We start from the raw sequence: 19,638 nt of genomic DNA on the forward strand, positions 1-19,638 counted from the left end.
ATTATATGTGTTGCCCACACAACAGAGTTAATGTTCCAAATATTCTTGGTCAGGCAGATACAATAGACAAAATACTCAGCTGCTGAAGAAACTCTAAAATGCTTCTTCCCTTATGAATATGGTCACCAACTACGCATGGCTTGCCCATAACTGCCTATGTTTTTCTGCTCCATGTTGAAGGTAATTTTCTGGCTTCTTTATTTAAGAACCTTTATTTAAGAACCTTATTACAGCATTCATTCAGCAACAGTTCAAAGTTACAGTGATGCTGAACAAAAGGATTAAATCCTTAAAGTTATAAGCAATGCAGCACCCATGTGATCATGTGATCAAAATTCACTGCTATCACTGCTTCAATACTTCAAATCTCCCTATCCTCCTATCTCTCCCCATCTATGCCTTTTGGCAGCCTGCATTCTTCAGTCTCTGCTGCCCTTGCTGACTTTCACCATCCTCTTTCTCCCATTGCTGACCAAGCATACCTGCCCTGGCCTTTCATGAGGCATCTTCTGGACATGTGAAGCTTTCTTTTCAAATTTACACACAGTGGATCCTCAGGAGACCTGGGAGAGATGTAGCCAGAAATTGATTCAAGAAGGGCTTGGGTGGGGCATGCCTCAGCAGCAGAAGACAGTGAAGGCCAGCAAAGGGGCAGCAAAGTGCAAGAGTGCAGGGGGATCAGAGTGCAGGGTGATGAGGATGATTGCGACTGGGACTATCTGGGGAGGCTGAGCTTTGCACCATGCTGCTGGTGCAGCTGGAGTGTCAATTTGCAAAGCTTTCAAGTTGCCATGAGCAGGAGGGAGGGAGAACTGAAGTGAATTCCATACATTTTTCTGACCGCAATCAGAAGGAGAGTTTTAGGTTTCACAGCCAGCCAAAGTGGTTAATTGGAGAATGTGATTTATGACATGGCCAGGGGGGAAGGGAGAGACAGGTTCATAGGGGAACGTAAACCTACGTGGGATCAGTCCTGACTGCATCCGAGTATTGCCGGAATGTTGCTCCTAATGAATTACTATATTTCCTTTGAAGTTTGGATCATATTTATATTTTTATTTTATATTTTATTAAATTTCTATACCGCCCTTCTCCCGAAGGACTCAGGGCGGTGAACAGCCACAAGATAAAACACATAAATACAAAAATTTAAAATAAATTAAAAACGAATTAAATAATTTGGCTGAATTTAAAATACCCTATAATTTAAAACAAATTAAAATTTATTAAAATTTACATTTAAAAAGGGAGAAGATTTAGGCCAGGCCAGCTTGATGAAATAAAAAAGTCTTAAGCGCGCGACAGAAGGTGCGCAGATCCGGGATCCTCCGTATCTCCGGGGGGAGCTTGTTCCAGATTGTAGGTGCCCCCACAGAGAAGGCTCTCCCCCTAGGGGTCGCCAGCCGACATTGTTTGGCCAATGGCACCCGGAGGAGCCCCTCTCTATGGGAGCGTACTGGCCGGTGGGAGGCTATTGGTGGTAGCAGGCAGTCCTGTAGATAACCAGGTCCTAAGCCATGGAGCACTTTAAAGGTGATAACCAGAACCTTGAAGCGCACCCGGAAGACCACGGGGGGGCCAGTGCAGCTCGCGCAGAAGAGGTGTTACATGAGAACTCCACGTTGCTCCCATAACCACCCGCGTGGCCTCACTCTGCACCAGTTGGAGCCTCCGAGTGCACCTCAAGGGGAGCCCCATGTAGAGAGCGTTAGAATAGTCCAGATGAGAGGTGACGAGGGCATGAGTGACTTTTTCCCGAGGATGAAAAATCCTCCCAGTCACGGCCATCAAGTGCTCTTCTAAAGACAGCCGTGAATCCAGGAGGACGCCCAAGTTGCGAGCCCTTTCCGTGGGGGCCAATGATTCGCCCCCAATAGTCAGTGATGGCGCCAGTTGACTATATCGGGACGTCGGAAACCACAGCCACTCAGTCTTGGATGGGTTGAGCCTGAGCCTGTTTCTCCCCATCCAGATCCGTATGGCCTCCAGGCACCGGGACATCACTTCAAGGGCATCGTTGGGGTGGTCCGGGGTGGAGATGTACAGCTGGGTGTCGTCAGCATACTGATGGTACTTCACCCCGAAACCACGGATGATCTCGCCCAGTGGCTTTACATAAATGTTGAACAAAAGGGGCGAGAGGACCAATCCCTGTGGCACCCCACATATGAGGGGCCTCGGGGTCGACCTCTGCCCCCCTGTCAACACAGACTGCGACCGGTCGGAGAGAAAGGAGGAGAACCACCGTAGTACGGTGCCTCCCACCCGCAACTCTTCCAACCGGTGCAGCATGATACCATGGTTGATGGTATCAAAAGCCGCTGAGAGATCTAACAGGACCAGGACAGAGGAGCAACCCCTGCCCCGAGCCCTCCAGAGATCATCAACCAACGCGACCAATGCTGTTTCCGTGCTGTACCCAGGCCTGAAACCCGACTGGAATGGATTTAGAAACGACGTTTTATCCAGGTACTGGGGAAGCTGTCGCGCAACCACACTCTCAACAACCTTCGCAACAAAGCGAAGGTTGGGGACTGGACGATAATTAGCCAATACTTCCGGGTCCAGGGAAGGCTTCTTGAGGAGAGGCCTCACCACTGCCTCCTTCAAGGTGGCGGGGAAAGCACCCTCATCCAATGAAGCATTTATAATCCCCTGGAGCCAGCCTCACGTCACCTCCCGGGAAGCCAGCACTAACCAGGAGGGACACGGGTCCAACAAACATGTGGTCGTGTTCAATCTACCCAGAATCCTGTCCACATCATCTGGGGTCACAGGATCAAACTCATCCCAGATAACATTCTCAAGACCTGCCTCCGTCACCCTTGCTGGACCTACCCAGTCGGAGTCCAGACCTTCCCGAATCTGAGTGATTTTGTCATGCAGCTATTGAACAAAATCCTCGGCTCTTCCCTCCAAGGGGTCCTCCCGCGTGTTGTGGCTCCGACCCCCGAGCCCATCTTATCGGAGGAAGAAGGCTCCGAACATGAAGGAGAGGAGCTGGCCAGGCCTCCCTCTCCAGGCCCCTCCTCTCTGGCTATGCCTCAGCTGTCTGCCGAGGGAGAGGAGATTGGCCAGGAGTCAGGTGTCTCCGATGACAGCGATGACAGTGATACGTCGTTCCTGGATCCACGCCAACGAAGGCGAGATAAACGTTTGCAGCAGATGAGGAGGCATGCCAGGGATTAAGCTGAGTCACTGGACCACACCCCACAGGCTATATAAGAGTGTGTGCTGGCCATTTAGACTCTGTGACGGACAAAGCTAACTTCTGGCTAGTCACTTTGTACAACACCTGAATCTGCTGAATGTTTCTTTTTGAACTGGACTGTTTTTGAAAACTGTGTGTATTTGTTGGTGATTATATGGTGGAGGAATACTCCCTCTTCTTGAAGTAAAGCACTTGGCAGACGGTTATCATATTGCTGCCAAGTTCCTGATAACGAACCTTGTGTGTGCCAAGTAATTCTTTAACCCCCAGCTGGCTGTTTGTGTGGGGACGGGGACAGAACACCATGCTTCCTGGTGGAGCAGGGAGCAGGTCACCCTAAACAGAGCGGCCGGACGATTATCTGATGACACAATAAGAGCAGCAAAATGGCCCTATCCCAGGCGGCCACTAGGTCTCCAATCGAGGCGTGTGCAAGATCCTCAGGGATTGGCCCAAGCTCCATCTGGAACCTATCAGGTTGCATCAGGTGCCTGGGGCGGTACCATCTTACTGGTTCTGCCTCCCTGCGGCGGGGTACTGCGGTTCGAAGGTCAAGGCAAAGGAGAGAGTGATCTGACCATGACAAGAGCTCAATGACTATGTCCCCTATCTCAAGATCACTCAACCACTGTCCAGAGACAAAAACCAGGTCCAGTGTGTTTCCCCCCATGTGCGTAGGGCCATGAATTAGCTGGGTCAGGTCCATGGCCATCATGGAAGCCATGAACTCCCGAGCCACCTCAGATGCCTCACCCACGGACGGCAGGTTAAAATCCCCCATGACCATAAGTCTGGGAGTATCAACCACCACTGCGGCGATAACGTTGAGTAGCTCGGGCAGGGCTGCAGCCACGTGGCAGGGAGCCAGGTACGTGATCAGCAAGCCCATCTGAACCCCATGGCCCCACTTCACAAGGAGGGACTCACAACCGGCCGTCTGAGGAACAATGGTCTCCCTCGGCCTAAGGCCTTCTCTAATAATAACCGCTAATCCCTCACCCCTCCCCTGTGGCCTCGGCTGATGGAATGCATAGAAGCCTGGTGGGCACATTTCTACCAGAGGTACCCCTCCCTCCGGGCCCAACCAGGTCCCCGTAATACCCTCCAGGTCTGCTCCCCCCTCCCGAACAAGATCACAAATGAGGGGGGCTTTATTTACTACAGACCTGGCGTTGCACAACATCAGGGTCTGTGCAACCTGGAAAACGAGTAGAGCTTTGGGGGCCGGAGCACCCTACCGCTTGAAGACAGCGGGTGTGTGCTCCCTTAACATGATATGGCCCCCTGCTCCCGCCATATCTACCCCTCATGAATGGATCATGGCTCATGAATTAATTAGGGGATCTTTCGGAAACTTGACAGCTTCCCAGGATTGCTGCATCTTTGTGCCATGCTACAAAACAAGGGCTTCTTGTTGCCCCAGAGTCAAAAGAGGCTGCTTGCCTCCATACAAGGCAGGATGCAGGGTGGCCAAAAGGACAGAAATAGCAGGGGGGAGAGGCAGTTGGGAAGAACTGCAGCAAAAGCAGTCCTTTATCTTATAAGAACTAAGGCTCGGGGCTGGGAGGGACTAAATGTGGAATGGGTTAGATTGTGGTGGGTCCTCAGTTAATGACTAGTGGAATTCAATTAAAGATGGTAACAGGGATTGTCAGGATTGCCATTGCTTAGTGGCTGAAATTCAGGTAAATTTGAGGACTACCACTACTTGAGAAAACTACCCATATATGCTTTGTCACCTGTATTTCATCATCATTCGTCCTAGCCAGGCTTGAAAAAAGACGACAAGAATCAAGAATCCAAGCCCACAAAATGCTGATGCCTGCAACATCTCCCAGAGAAGCCCCATCAGCAGCACAACTTGTAACGGTGCAATCCATACAAAATGAGCCAAGGCCAGACCCTGAAAGAAAGAAAAAATCACAATAAAAGCACAAGGAAACTATACTTAGAAAGCAACATGAAAGCTGGTAAGAGTGGCATGTTCATCCAATCCAAACTCCATTGAAATATCTTGGCTGTATATTCAGCAATGTTGAGCAGCTATTCCATTTCAGATGGTGTTTTTCCATGCAGCTTCTGATTAACCATGTAAAGGCAGTGGAATAGGCTGGCAGATGTTTTTGATGTTTGATAGTCATGGCCTGACTTGTTCAGTATTGTTGATAGAGGAATCAGCAGTAGTGGTGATAGTGGCCATATCCTTAAAAGAATCCTCTCTTGATATTAACTTCTCCCTGTCTATTACCAGCAGTAGTGTCTTACACTGTGCCACTGATCTTTGTACAGATCTTCTCATATTTAATCAGAGTAATGGGACCACAGTTGCAATGCCTATTTTGTTCCTAAAAACACCACAAGCTGGAACAGATAAATCTGCTTTTGTGATTTCAAAATCTGGGAATAAAAACACAGAACTTTATCTAAGCCAGTTTAACAACCTGGCACCTTAAAAGTGTCTTGGGAGTGCAACTTCAACAATTTTCAGACTGCTGAAATATAAATTTGTATTCCACAATTTCATAAACAGCTGTAGTTTCTTCTATCAGAAATCTCAGCAGTGAAGTACAACATTCTTTATGGTATGGTCACTTTAGTGAGAAATTACATTTATGCTGCTCGTTTGTTTTGACCTCAGCCTGAAAAAGATTTTATTGACCAACCAAACACTCCCTGCCATAAGCATAGTAGAAGGAGTAATCTATCTCTAAGACTGTTTACGATTCCTTTGTCCCACTTAAAGTTTAAGCAATTTAAATATCATCCACAATAAAATCAATAAATAATTTGCTGTATTTTCCTACTGCCATTTACTGTATTTTTCGGACTATAAGATGCTCTGGACTATAAGACGCACCTAGCTTTTGGGGAAAAAAACAAGGGAAAAAAATCTGTCTCTGCCTCTGCCTCCCAGCAATTTGCCTCCTTGCAGCAAACAGCTTCAGAACAACCTGATGTAGCATGAGCAGCTGATTGGCGGTTGGATCTGCCTCTCAGAATACCGCCTATCAGCTGTTACAGGCTGTGGGGATTGCCACCGCCCATCGCCACCATCGCCGCCGATTGCCACTGTCACCTATCGCTGCCTCCACATGCCCTAATTTTGGCCTCCGTGCATCCCATTTTTGGCCTGTTCCTGGAACAGGCCAAAAATTGGGCATGCGGAGGCCAAAAATGGGGTGCTTGGAGACCAAAAATGGGGCTTGCAGAGGTAGCGAGAGGTGGCAGTGGCGATGGGCAGCAACAGTGGTAATGAGCAGTGGCGATCCCCCGAGCCTGGAACAGCTGATAGGCCTATTTTGGGAGGCAGATCCAACCATCAATCAGCTTCTCATGCTAAATCAGGCTGTGCTGAAGCTGACCAGGCTGTTTGCTGTTTGCTGCAAGGAGGCAAATTGCTGGGAGGCAGAGGCCGAAGAGTGGGGGCTGGCGGGTGGGCGAGGCTTCGGCAACATTTGCTGAATAAGACACACAGACATTTCCACCCACTTTTTTGGGGGGGGAGTGCATCTTATACACCGAAAATATGGTAATTACTGCTAGCCAAGAAAAACAATAGCACTAGCACATGTAGCACTTATTCCAAAAGTAGATCAACACTAAAATAGGGAAATATATAAATATAATACAGATACATCCAAAAGAGGTAAATGTTATGGATTTAGTATTATATATCCTATTCTCAGAGTTTATTAACAGCTTAAGAAGTCACTTCAAATAGCAAGAATAATGTAATACAAACAGATAACTTGGATCCAAAAATTCAGGCAAGTGTGATTTGTTAGCATACATAATAGTGTTGTTTTTTCTTTTGATTGTTGTTTTGTTCTGCTTTTTATAATTCACTTAGACTATTCGCTCGCAAACCTATCCATAGCAAAGAATTTACTTTAATTCCAGTGGTGTTAAGCACATTATAATGGATTGGAACCAATTCCTTCTCCTTCAAAAAAATACAATAAATACATGATTGCCAACATACTTCATCAAATTTGTTCAAATTGTTCGAAAGGAGGCTAACAAGTTGTCCAGTACTTATGTTATCTAGGACTCTGCTTGACAGTTTTAAAATCTGTAAAACAGAACAAAAGAAGTTTATCAACCAACCGCATATAATAACACAAATAGAAATAAAAACCAATATCAGTAGATGTTAACATTGTCTGTGCAATATAATTTTTATGTTTTATTACAAACACATTTTTTCCCCATCTACTACATGATTACTAATAAATACTCACAATATTCAGAAGGGTTTACTCTATAAAAAATGTTAATGGATCCTGATTGTATCATTGTATCAATTACCACCTAAGAACTACAAATCATGAATACTATGACGCTCCTGCCAGGAGGAAATTGAAAACAATCTTTCAACATGACATCAGTTAAAGTTAGGTGGCTTTATAATCTGGGAATGAAGTAAAAGCTATTTCGTTGGGGCTTGTTCTTTAGAAAACAATTAGACAATTTAGAAACAATTAGACAAAACAATTTAGAAAACAGCATCTTTGAAGTAAAGTTAAATGTATGTGTAGATAAAATGTCAGACTCGCAAATATTCTACCCCTACTTGTTCACTCTAATTCTCTCTTCAGTTTACAAGAACCATGCAAGAAATTGCATCAGAAGTGATGAACTCTGATTTGCACTCAACTCCAAACTAAATTCATCTTCTTTTTAAAGTATACTTTCCAGTTATGATTTGGAGAGTAAACCGAGGCCAGTTTTTAGTTCCAAATTATTGAAATTTATATTTTGTGCTTGTAATTGTAAATTAACTATATTATTATTTATTGTGCATCCATTTAAGGACCATGAATGGGAAAAGAATAGGTAGATTTTAAAATAAATAAGTAAATAATAAGTTTATAGTAGATGAATTAGATTGGAGACTCTATTTTTATTTAATTTCAGATTCTTTTTACACTTTATTACATTTGTAAGAAATTATCTGTACACAAATACAGGGTTTTTTTGTTTTAGGTTTGTGCAGTAGGATAGTTTATATGTAAATTAATTTTATCATTCTTGGCTCATTAGCTACCTTCTCTCCTAGCATATTTGGATTTTCTCTAATAAGGCAAAATTAGTCCTTATTGCTCCATGAAGGCTTCATTCTACTCTGTTTCCCCCAAAATAAGACATCCCTTGATAATAAGCCCAATCAGGCTTTTGAGCACATGGCAATAAGGCCAAGCACTTATTTCAGGGTTCAAAAAAATATAAGACAGGGTCTTATTTTCGGGGAAACACAGTACTCACAACTAGGGAAATTGGATGATGGTCATGTAGCTTACGTAACAACTCGTACTTTTACTCTCATTTTCTCTGTTACTGCTGGTTTCAAAGAAATATTAATTAATCCTCTGCTGATATTTCACAATAAACTAAGTGTAGATCATCAAAAAACAAATTGTTCTTGCCACAGTATGCTTTCATTACTGTAACAATGTGAGGCCACAGTATATCATTATCAATCTCCTATGCAGTTTAATTACCCTTGAATTTCATTTAACCAAAATAGAAACATACCTTTTTATAAATTAAACTAAACATGGCTATCCTTATTTGCATTCCAATGTGATGAAGGCCAAATATTGCTGGGTGGAGAAGCAACATTCGTGCAATGAAGAGAAGACAGAGTCCTATGGCTAAATAGTAGGCTATTGATCGTTCGAGTGAATTAGAAGGATCATAAGAAGCAATTATTCTTCCCAGTAAAAGAGGCTGCACGGATTTAGTAACTTCCTGTTGTTAAAAAAAAAGTCAGATACTTTTGTCAGGTTTTTTGAATAGCTAATACATATGAGCACTTATCTATTCAACAAATTTGAGCATGAAGAATTATAACCTTATCTTCAGACATTGAGGTGGTGGTTAGCAGTGGGGAAAATTGATGCATGTCACAGACTATATTATGCTTCCTAAGCTACTAACTTCCCTCAAGATCAGTAGGGAAAGTAAGAAAATAAAATTCAGCAGCTACTCTGATTTGTTCCTATTTATGGAATTACAGAGAAAGCTTCCAATGTTCTTTGAAAAAGTAACTTTGTCTTTTGATTCAGGGAACATTCAAACCCATAAGTCTGTTTTTGGAACTAATGAATGCAAAATTGCAGAGCTACCGTATTTTTCAGAGTATAAGATGCACTCCCCTCCCCCCAAAAGAGGCTGAAAATTTGGGTGCATTTTATATTCTGAATGTAGCTTGTTCGAAGCTTTTTTCAGCCCTAATGAGACACTAGAGAGTGAAGCGATCTTCCGGCTTTGCCTGCTCCCTCCGACTCACAGCTGTGCTTTAGAAGCTGTTTTTTATCCCCAAGCAGGGGATAAAAAGCATGCACCCTCAAAACCAGCAAATTAATGTGCTGCAGCTGACCAGACTAAGGACGCTGGCCAGATGAATACCTGGTAGGCAGATTTTCTCCCCTATTTTCTTCCCCAAAAACTAAACTGCTTCTTATACTCCAGTGCGTCTTATACTCTGAAAAATATGGTATTCAATATTCTATAGCATATAATATTGTCCCTTTTAATAGCCTTATGATCAATATGTTGCTGAAAAGGGAGCGTCTTTCTAACCTGCTCTTTATTGTAGCATAAATTTCAGAGTTATAAATAATTATATATAAAAAAAAGAATTATTTGTTATACACTTTCCAGAGCCACTTGTTTGTGTTAGTAAGATGGGTGGCTATATACATTTGTTTAATAAATAAAATAATGACTTATAATGACAGTGAGAGTTATTGGAGAGGATAATAGTGAATATTTCAGGGGATCCAGCTTGAACATGAACAGAGGTTTTTGACTCTGTTCATGACTCTGAATTACTATACAACTATAATTACAAGAACCATACTGCTTACAATTACAAGTCTATTAAAGGGTATTAAAGTTCACCACAATAACATCTGTGGTAATTTTGGGTCTGATTCCCCATCTAGTTGCAGGGAACAAAAATAATCCCATTCCTCCAAAAGGATCTGCTTCTAGAAAACATAATTTAATAAATCTTTAGTAATTATCATATCTGGCTCTTTACATAGATTATTATTAATAAATTCATTCTCTATTTAAATGAAGAGTGAAACAAATGGGAAAATTCTACCTTTTATACATCCTTTAGCATTATTACAATATTCAAAAGGATAGCAAATCCTACTAATAAAATTTTCATTAAACAATGTTTATAGTTCCCGGATGAAATTTTAGGTATTTTATATGAAATTATCATATAGCATATAATTGATTTTGTTAAAAATACATTGGAAGAATGCCATCAGAAGTATAATGTAAGTGAGGTCACAGTAAAATTTGTTTACTGTCCATTAAATAACCTGAGGTCAACGTTGTAAATTGATTTATTATTATTATGTGTAGTCATTTCCTAATGAGTCAGCATGAAAACACTAGTATTCATATGGTTTTTTTCAGGAATGAACTGAAACTGACATTCTGAATCACATAGCTCCTGTTTAAGTACTCACATTGTTTTTCATGATTACATATAATTTTAGAAAAAGTCAAACAGAACAGACTTATGTTTGACCAACAGAGCAATGTTTTTAGTACACAAGGAGGAATATTTATAAAAGAACAATTAAAAAAAGAATTGGGCAGGTGTGTCGATGCATTCACGTTTAGGATCAAGACTATAATAAAATCTGTTTTTATATACAATATGTATATATATGCAATGAAAATGTTAAAGGACAAAAATAAAAAGTTGGTGACTAAAACTCACAGTTGGACAATGGAAAGAACATTTTTCAGAACTAATCAGAGTCACAAAACATTGTGACTTGTACAGAAGCTGTCATCAGATCAGAAGCTACAGAATCCCTCACTCTGTCAAAGACCTTGGAGTACTCATCTCAAATGATCTAAGAGCCAGAGCTCACTGTAACAGCATTGCTAAAAAAGCATTAAGAGTTGTTAACCTAATCTTGTGTAGCTTCTTCTCCAGTAATATTGAACTGCAAACTAGGGCATACAAAACTTTTGTCAGACCAATTCTTGAATACAGCTCATCTGTCTGGAACCCACACTGCATATCGACATTAATACAATTGAACAAGTCCAGAGATATTTCACAAAAAGAGTCCTCGACTCCTCTGCTTGAAACAAAATACCTTATGCACCGGACTCGAAATTTTGGGCTTAGGCAATTTAGAACTTCACCATCTTCTGTCTGACCTAAGCATAGTACATAAAATCATCCGCTACAATGTCCTACCAGCCTATGAATACTTCAGCTTCAACCAAAACAATACAAGAGCACACAATAGATACAAACTTATGGTAAACTGATCCAAACTAGACTGCAGAAAATACGACTTCAGAAACAGAGTTGTCAACACCTGGAATGCATTACCTGACTCTGTGGTTTCTTCCCCAAATTCCCAAAACTTTAACCTTAGACTGTCTACTGTAGACCTCACTCCATTCCTAAGAGGTCTGTAAGGGGCGTGCATAAGCGCATCAGTGTGCCTTCCATCCCTAACCTAATGTTTTCTTTTATTTGTATCCTTTTCATGTATTTATGTTTACACTTGTATCTGTCATAAAATACATACTTGATGAAAATAAATAAATAAATAAAAAATACAAAGGGCAGGATGGAGTAGGGGTTACAAAAATTAATTGAAAGACTGTGGCCATAAATGTGAAAGAAAAGGACAGGTATGAAGAGAAAGATGACAATCTTCATATTAATAAGCTTAAAATTAACTTTAAATAGAACACTATTGGTAAAAATTCCAATTGGAGTCAAATCACAAAACATAACTTAATTATGCTAGAAAATGTAATGGAATTCTCCGAATTCTTAACTCCCTCCACAGTTGGTTAAAAAACATCTCTACGCCTCTGCCCTTGTACTTACTAGTTATAGCACATGTGTAGAACTATAATTTGTATTTTACTACTGTTTGTTATGTATACCATGCAAAGATAGCAATGTGTTTTCAGATTATTGTTACAAAGTGATTTATAGAATTTTTACAACAATGAACATGAAAAGGCTACACCTAATACACTTTAACGATTAACAAAGAAAAAAGCTGTACTGTTTCCAAATAATAGTGTTAATACTTGCTCTCTAGTTGCTTTTCTTATAATCTGAAAAACAGAATTTCTGTACTATTTGCAAGACAGTTAGTGATAGGGACAAGCTGAAATCAAGCTCTCCATGGATATCCATCTATCAAAACTAACAGTTCTTCTGGTTAAAGATTTCTTTGCAAAAGTACAAAGTCTGAATATAAAACGTGTATTGCAATTTCTAACTACCTTTGATAATCTTTGTAGACACACCTGGCATTATTAGTCTTTGCTATATTCTCATTATACTTGTGAAAGATAACAATATTGGCAGCATAGGATAATTCATACTGTACACTAGCCAGATGATAGATAAAATTAAGCATGTCAGTTTAAAAAAATATTATCCACACTGCTGCAGCTAGCACTACAATACAAAAAGTGAGAAACAATTTTAGTTTGGTGGGGAAAAAATCTTTTTGAATCTTCTGGGTTGAATTGAAGAATAATTCTAATTCAGGAAAGCAAATTCCACCTCTAGCATACTTCAATGTTTTTTAAGAACATTGTTGACAAACATGGAAGTTTGTTAAAGAATTCTGACTCATCTTTTCATACGTCACTTTGTTTATATATTTGAATCCTATTATCTATCTATCATCTATCTAATTATCATCTATCTATCTATCTATCTATCTATCTATCTATCTATCTATCTATCTATCTATCATCTATTTCCCATGGAATTTCTCCTCTCCATCCCACAAATGTAAGATGAAAAATAAGTTATGTATATGGAGTATATAGATGCTAATACTGGTAATAAACAATCTAAACAATATGAATCTCCACTAAATATGAAGAAATTGGATCTATATTCAAGGAACAAATGAATTTTAATGATTAAATAATTATAAAGTGTATGTATAACTAACTTCCAATAAATTTCCTAAAGGTACTTAAAAGAAACACCTTACCTTGTAATGTAATGGCCATATACATTTGATAAATAAAATAATTATGAAATTATGGCAATGATTAAAATTATGCTACTCTTAGAATCCTACCTTCTAGTGTATCATAGGACATCTATGGGACAAGAACATCTCCTATAGGACAAGAACATCTCTGAAAGATATACTGTAAAAAATACCTGAAAATAATTCATTTATTTTTAATATTTTATAAGGAGGTAGAAAATTTGTAGCCTTCCAAATAAAGGATTACAGTTTCCAATATCCTGGAACTTCAATATCCTTTCTAGGACTGATGGATATTTGAAATTTGACAAAATTTGGTATTCCACAAGTTCCCCAATTCCGATAAAAAATTGGCTTAAATGAGGTGTGGTAGCACTCAGCGCCAACTTTGTGCATCTCATACTTGACTTTTGCTGATACCCGTTTGTAGCGGAAAAAAACAATCATTGATATAGCGACCCAGACCAACAGTGATTGATGATTCAGCATTTGTTCGCCCAAACGTGGATTAGAAAGCCAAGAGAAAGTCGGTGCTCTCCTTGATACACATACCCTTCTGTTCTGTATTCATGAGTAAAGGCATGGCTGAGGGGACTTCTCCAGCTGGAGCCCGAGATAGGTGAAAGGGAAGAGGAGGTGGTGGAGGCAGTGGCAGCCGAGGAAAAGGAGGACAAGGTTGTGTGGCCAAAGGAGAGAAAAGCCAGGGATGAGGACTGTTCAGTGGAGAGTAAGGAGGAAACGGATAGGGGCCCAACGCAATCATCCTCAGGACATTGGTGGCACAGCTCTGCATTAACAGGGCCTGGGGAACCTAGGGACAGAACCCCACACCCATTGTAGAAGCACCATTCCAGGGCTGGAGGGAGAGACAGTGGACTGAAGAAGATGAGCAGGAATGGAGTTATTCTACAGGTCCTGGAGCCACCACCATGGAGGTGCTCAGAGAAAGGTTCAGGGAAGCCAGTTTTCGGGACACACCTGCATGGGAACCCTGGGCTATGGGGCTGGACCCCTCAAACACCTGGAGAGAGGGTGGAGTCACAGTTCTGCCTTACCAGCCCCAAACTGCAGAGGGAACAAGAGCCTAGACGGTTTAGGAGTACGGAGCAACCTACTGCGGGAACCATGGCACCATCCAGTGGGGAGGTGGGGCAAAGGCCTGGGCAGGGTCAAAGCGTAGGGTATGAGACGCTACCCACCAGACCTCAGCCAGTGAGAAAGCAGTTGGAACCAGTGCAGTTAGCTGATAATGGCATGGACAATTCCCGGGGATATGAGCAAATGCCATTGTGGCCTGCCGGATTATGGCCTCAACAATCACCATTCTGGGGCCCATCACCCAACCAAGCTTCGTTTGAATTGCAATATGTTAACCGAAATAAAGGGAAACTTACCCCTAAATATAGTATTATTCCATACAACATAAATTTCCAGAAGAAACACCGTCTAAGAGCATTGATGAGTTTGGGTTTTTTCTTTGAAGCCAGTTCTCTGTCCCATTCTCTGAGGAATAAAAAAAGAACATTGAATTATGTGGCCAAATAAACCATTCTTTGACCCAAGAATAGTTCATTTCACCCAAGGATATCCAAGGAGATTTAGTTAAGGAATCTATTGAATTCAAAGCTTTGCAAAGACCCCAAGGACCTGATCCTCTGTGACATGATAGCTCAATAAAAGTTCAAGTGTAGCTCAGTTAAATATTTGGCAATGGATATACTTCGTTACACATCTTTCTGCAGAAAGTTAATTCATTAAAAAGGTCACAGTGTATGTTTTAAAGAAACCTGTTGTACTTCTTCAGACCACTAAACAAATAATAGGCCAATAAAGATTTTGGATTGCTTCCAGTACCAAGGGAAAGAAAAGGAAAAAAGACAATTCAATTCTGTTTTGTTAGCTAACATCGAAAACCTGTGTAATTCAACCCTGAATGATGCATTTTTAGAATCAGTTTTAACAGATAATACAATTATTTATGGAATATAAAGTAACTACAACATTTATATACTGATAAAAATTTCCAATCAAAATGGAATTTGATCACTTCTTAACTACACTGAATATAATGTGGGAATTAAATAATACCAAAAAGCAACTGATATGACAGATTATACTAAGGCATTTTTTTCAAACATTATTTAAGACATTATCCTATCATAGGATGCCGCTGCTAAGGACATGTAAACCATGACCTCATTATTGTTATTTACAGAAGAGTCACAGAAGTCTAGGAGAAACTAATGTAGCTTTATGGAGAATTTATTTAAGCTGCATCTTTTAAAGAGACCACTAGAGCTTTCAATGGGATAACCATTCTAATTAGGGAGAAATTTCAGAGTATTGAATCCATGCACAATTTTTTTCCAGGTCCAGCAGTTCGTATTAGATGGGGTTATAATTGATAAAATGATTGCTTTGAGCAATATCTGGGCTGCAAAATTTCAAATAATCATCAAGAGTTTCCATTTGTTTTTGGTGCTATATAGGATTCTCCGGAGTTTCACAGCCAAATTTGATAGCCTAAATAAATTAGCTCATTAAAAGCTGTTTATCCAACCACAAAATGTTGACTTAAGCCTTACGCTTCAATGTTCTGTCTGAACTATAATATGTCAACCAGGAGGCTCTGGTGCAAAACAGAGACCTCTCAGGTGTATTTCCTTGATGTATCAGTTCTTTTTATGCCAAAAGCATCATGTTTCTCAATGTATATTCATTGTTTCAAGTAAATAGAGTAACTAACCAGGAAACAATAAAGTAAAGTAAATAACCAGGAAACAATATGATATTAAAAATTTCACTCTGTGGGAAACTATTGAAATATTTCTTGTACGAGATAAATGTTTTTAGTTGAACATCAAATGTCCACAAAACAAGTAGTTCATTTGGTTATGCAACTCCAGCTCTCTGACTAATGTAATGACAAGAATCCAGGATGTTCTGTTTGTGATCAGAATGACTCTTTAGTCAACTTCCATTGAAAAAGGAGTAACATAATCATAAATACTCTGATAAATTTTAAGTATCTAAGATGCAAGGTAAGATTTTTCCATAATTTATTATTTACTAATTTACTTATTTTACCCTGAACCAGAGAAAGTGTTCCATTTAATTAGCAGAAATACAAAGTAGAAAAAAATCCATGCTGAATAAATATTATTTATTTATGACTGTAACTTTGTTGCTTGTATCCTTACGATTTATATTGATATTGTTTCCTGATTGTTTATTTGTACCCTATGACTATCATTAAGTGTTGTACCTTATGATTCTTGATGTACGTATCTTTTATGTACACTGAGAGCATATACACCAAGACAAATTCCTTGTGTGTCCAATCACACTTGGCCAATAAAGAATTCTATTCTATTCTATTCTATTCTATTCTATTCTATTCTATTCTATTCTATTCTATTCTATTCTATTTGTATTTAACTTAGAGTCATTAGTTATAACAATACATTTTGGTCAGAATTAAAGAGGTCAGACCTACTGATCTTAGATTTATTAATGCAATTTGGTTCCTTTTTCATATGGTCTAGTCTGGTTCTTGGGTATGTACCAAATTTGTTTTTGAAACCATTTTTAGCAGATTTTGGGAGCATTTTTTAAATTTTATAATCATAGATTATAAATCACAAGATTTAATTCATATACTAACCTTGAACAAAATCCAACTATTAAATGATTATTTACTTGAAAATAGAAAGATTTGTTTATCATAGGATGAATAGGATAAATAAATATAGAGATTTATTTATCACAGGATTTGGGGGAAAATGGTTCATCCTCATCATTTTTATTAGTCTTATATAAATTGAAGTTTTGATAGTATATTAGAAATGATTTGTTAAAAAGCTTTTCACTGGACTGGGATCCTAAGAATCTTTCAATTTCCAAGTGGCTTTCAAACATGATGGGAAAGAAGGCTATTTTCAAAGAAATTTCTAGATTATATATATGAAAATAATTACTTTAAAGAACTAATGCTGCAATCCAAGTATTAATGTCTGAGCAAGATTTACATTTTGAACATATGCCTGAGATTATATTGTAGAGAATCAGTTTGGTGTATTGGTTAAGGCATCAGGTGGGAGACTTCCATTCTAGTCCTTAGGCACAAAACTAACTAGGTGACTTTAGGTCAGTCACTTTCTGTCAGTCCTAGGAGGCAGGCAACGACAAACCACTTCTGAAACGTGCAGGGACTTACCAAGCAGTTAGCAGGAGTCAAGGTTGACTTGAAGGCACACGGACATAAAAAAGGATTATACTGTATGTTAATATTTTTTGAAATCAGCACTATATCAGTTATGATATCTGGCTGACTACAATGCAATTTGTATTAAAGGTAATAAGCAAACAGGGCCTTGGATCTGAACTGAGGAGAGCCTATTTCTAAATTCCACTCAGCTCCAGAATTTAAAGGCCAGTTTTTTTTACTCAACCCAATCACCTTTACAGAGTTATATTTCTGAAAATGAAATAAGAGACCACTAACATATGCCACGTAGAATATTCAAGAGAAAAAGTAGGAGAAAAATAATAATTGTCAGATAAATAACAGTATACGCTTCCAAATATGTAATACATACCTTTCTAATTTTTCAGAGAGATTATCAGCAGAATCTGCAGCAGGGATTTGATAAATATCTGATAATTCCAGGCGTTGTCTATAGCCCTTTTTCAAAATAGGCTTTGTCCATCTACAAAATAATACAAGTGTTTTAAAATTAATCTACAAATTTATATAACATATGACATGTCAGTTTTTAGTTTTCTAATTTTTTTTGGCTCCTGCTAGTCCTCCAGAAGCACATGATGATTGCACAATCATGCATGTTGGTGTAATAAATAAATAAATAAATAAATAAATAAATAAATAAATAATAAGATGCAAAACAAATCTTGCATAATTTGTTGCAAGTACTCGAGGGGAATCTACGTATTACTGATGTCATATGGTCAATATAATTTTCAAATCCAGTGAATGTTTAAATCTGTGAAATGTTAGGAGAGAAAAAAAGAAACTTAAAATAGCACTGAATGCATCCAAGAGCCTGAATATATCTGTAAGTATTATTTGGATCAATATGTTTAAACTATCTACAAACATTTATAAAGCATGATTACAACATAGGCTTATTTCTTACCAGTTAAAAATAGAGCAGTTTTTATAAATAAATACCATTAGCAACCATAATGTATACTTATGATGCCATATTGCCATAAATATAGATTTTTAAAAAAACCTGATCTCATATGCTAGAATGAATGAACCATACTTAAATAATGGAACTGCCATGAAAAAACAATTTCCAAGACTTCCTGGTTCCTTCACAATACCATACTTATTAAGATATTTTGAGTAACCAAAACCCTTGGGCATAACAACAGTATTTCTATTTTTTTTCCTTTTAGGCTTCTGGCATAGAGCTTTTAGAAATTCCTTCAGCTCCACAAGTTTCACAATTCCATTGCTTTATGCCAGAAGTGTCAAACTCAAGGCCTGGAAACAGTGAAGGACTGGCCCGCAGTTCCTCTGCCAGTGAAAAAGGAGCTCAATTTTTGCTTGCAGAGGGCTGCAGGAGGCCATCCCAGCCAAAAATAAGTGACGTTGAGCTGGCCATGCCCACCCCAGCTATGCCCACCCAACCCCCCGAGGTTGAACACAACCCTGATGCGCCCTCAGAGAAATCAAGTTTGACACCCCTGCTTTATGCCATTGATTCTAAAATGACATACTTGCTTCAAAAAAATGGTGCATGACTCTTTGAATTTTTACCTACATCAGCAAAATATTAAATTGAAGGCTCAAATACATCCATTTTCTCGTGAAGTCTGAATATGGAAATGGTGATTTTTAATCTTGTATCATTATCTTGGTACATCTACTGCACAAAAGTATGCTGTAAATAAGCAGTTTACAGTGGCTCTTCTCAAAATTAAATCTTTTCTGTGTTAATCCTGTCTATAATAAACTGCTCTTTATTTATAGCAATCTGATTTTCCTTCCATTTACAGTATATATAAAAAGAATTGCAAGATTATTTTTATATATAAATGGAAACAGCAACGCTTTTAGTAAGTTAACATGGTTTTCATTTCTATTATTATACTTCTCTTTCAAAGTTGTATAGTGAAGCAAGCAAGGTGTTCATTACCTAATTTTGGATTTTAAAAATATAAACAGTAGCCAGAGGCTGCAAGGGATTGTGGGAAACCACACACCCCCTAGAAGAATGAAATATTTTGTGGAATAATTTAAAAAGGCAGGATAAAATATTTCCCCTAAAAGAGAAATAAAAAAATCTTAAGGGAGACAGAAACTTAAGGGAGACAGATACTGAACTGGGGCAGGTTTTAGAAATGCAGATTTGGTAATCCATTACTCCC

General features: G+C 39.1%; 1 protein-coding gene across 1 annotated transcript in view; it reads right to left on the reverse strand.

The window, feature by feature from the left end:
• Positions 1–19,638, reverse strand: part of CFTR (CF transmembrane conductance regulator) — a 129,577-nt gene that overhangs the window by 79,091 nt on the left and 30,848 nt on the right. Inside the window, exons 4-8 of the mRNA XM_070947559.1 lie at positions 17,838–17,980; positions 14,634–14,742; positions 8,747–8,962; positions 7,194–7,283; positions 4,951–5,114 (exon numbers count right to left, since the gene is read on the reverse strand). Coding sequence (XP_070803660.1) covers positions 4,951–5,114; positions 7,194–7,283; positions 8,747–8,962; positions 14,634–14,742; positions 17,838–17,980 — 722 coding nt within the window. The remainder of the gene's footprint in view (positions 1–4,950; positions 5,115–7,193; positions 7,284–8,746; positions 8,963–14,633; positions 14,743–17,837; positions 17,981–19,638) is intronic.

The sequence above is a fragment of the Pituophis catenifer genome, unplaced genomic scaffold, assembly GCF_029215685.1.
Source record: "Pituophis catenifer annectens isolate HBS135680 unplaced genomic scaffold, rPitCat1.0.hap2 SCAF_7, whole genome shotgun sequence".
In the NCBI taxonomy this organism is placed as follows: Eukaryota; Metazoa; Chordata; class Lepidosauria; order Squamata; family Colubridae; genus Pituophis; species Pituophis catenifer.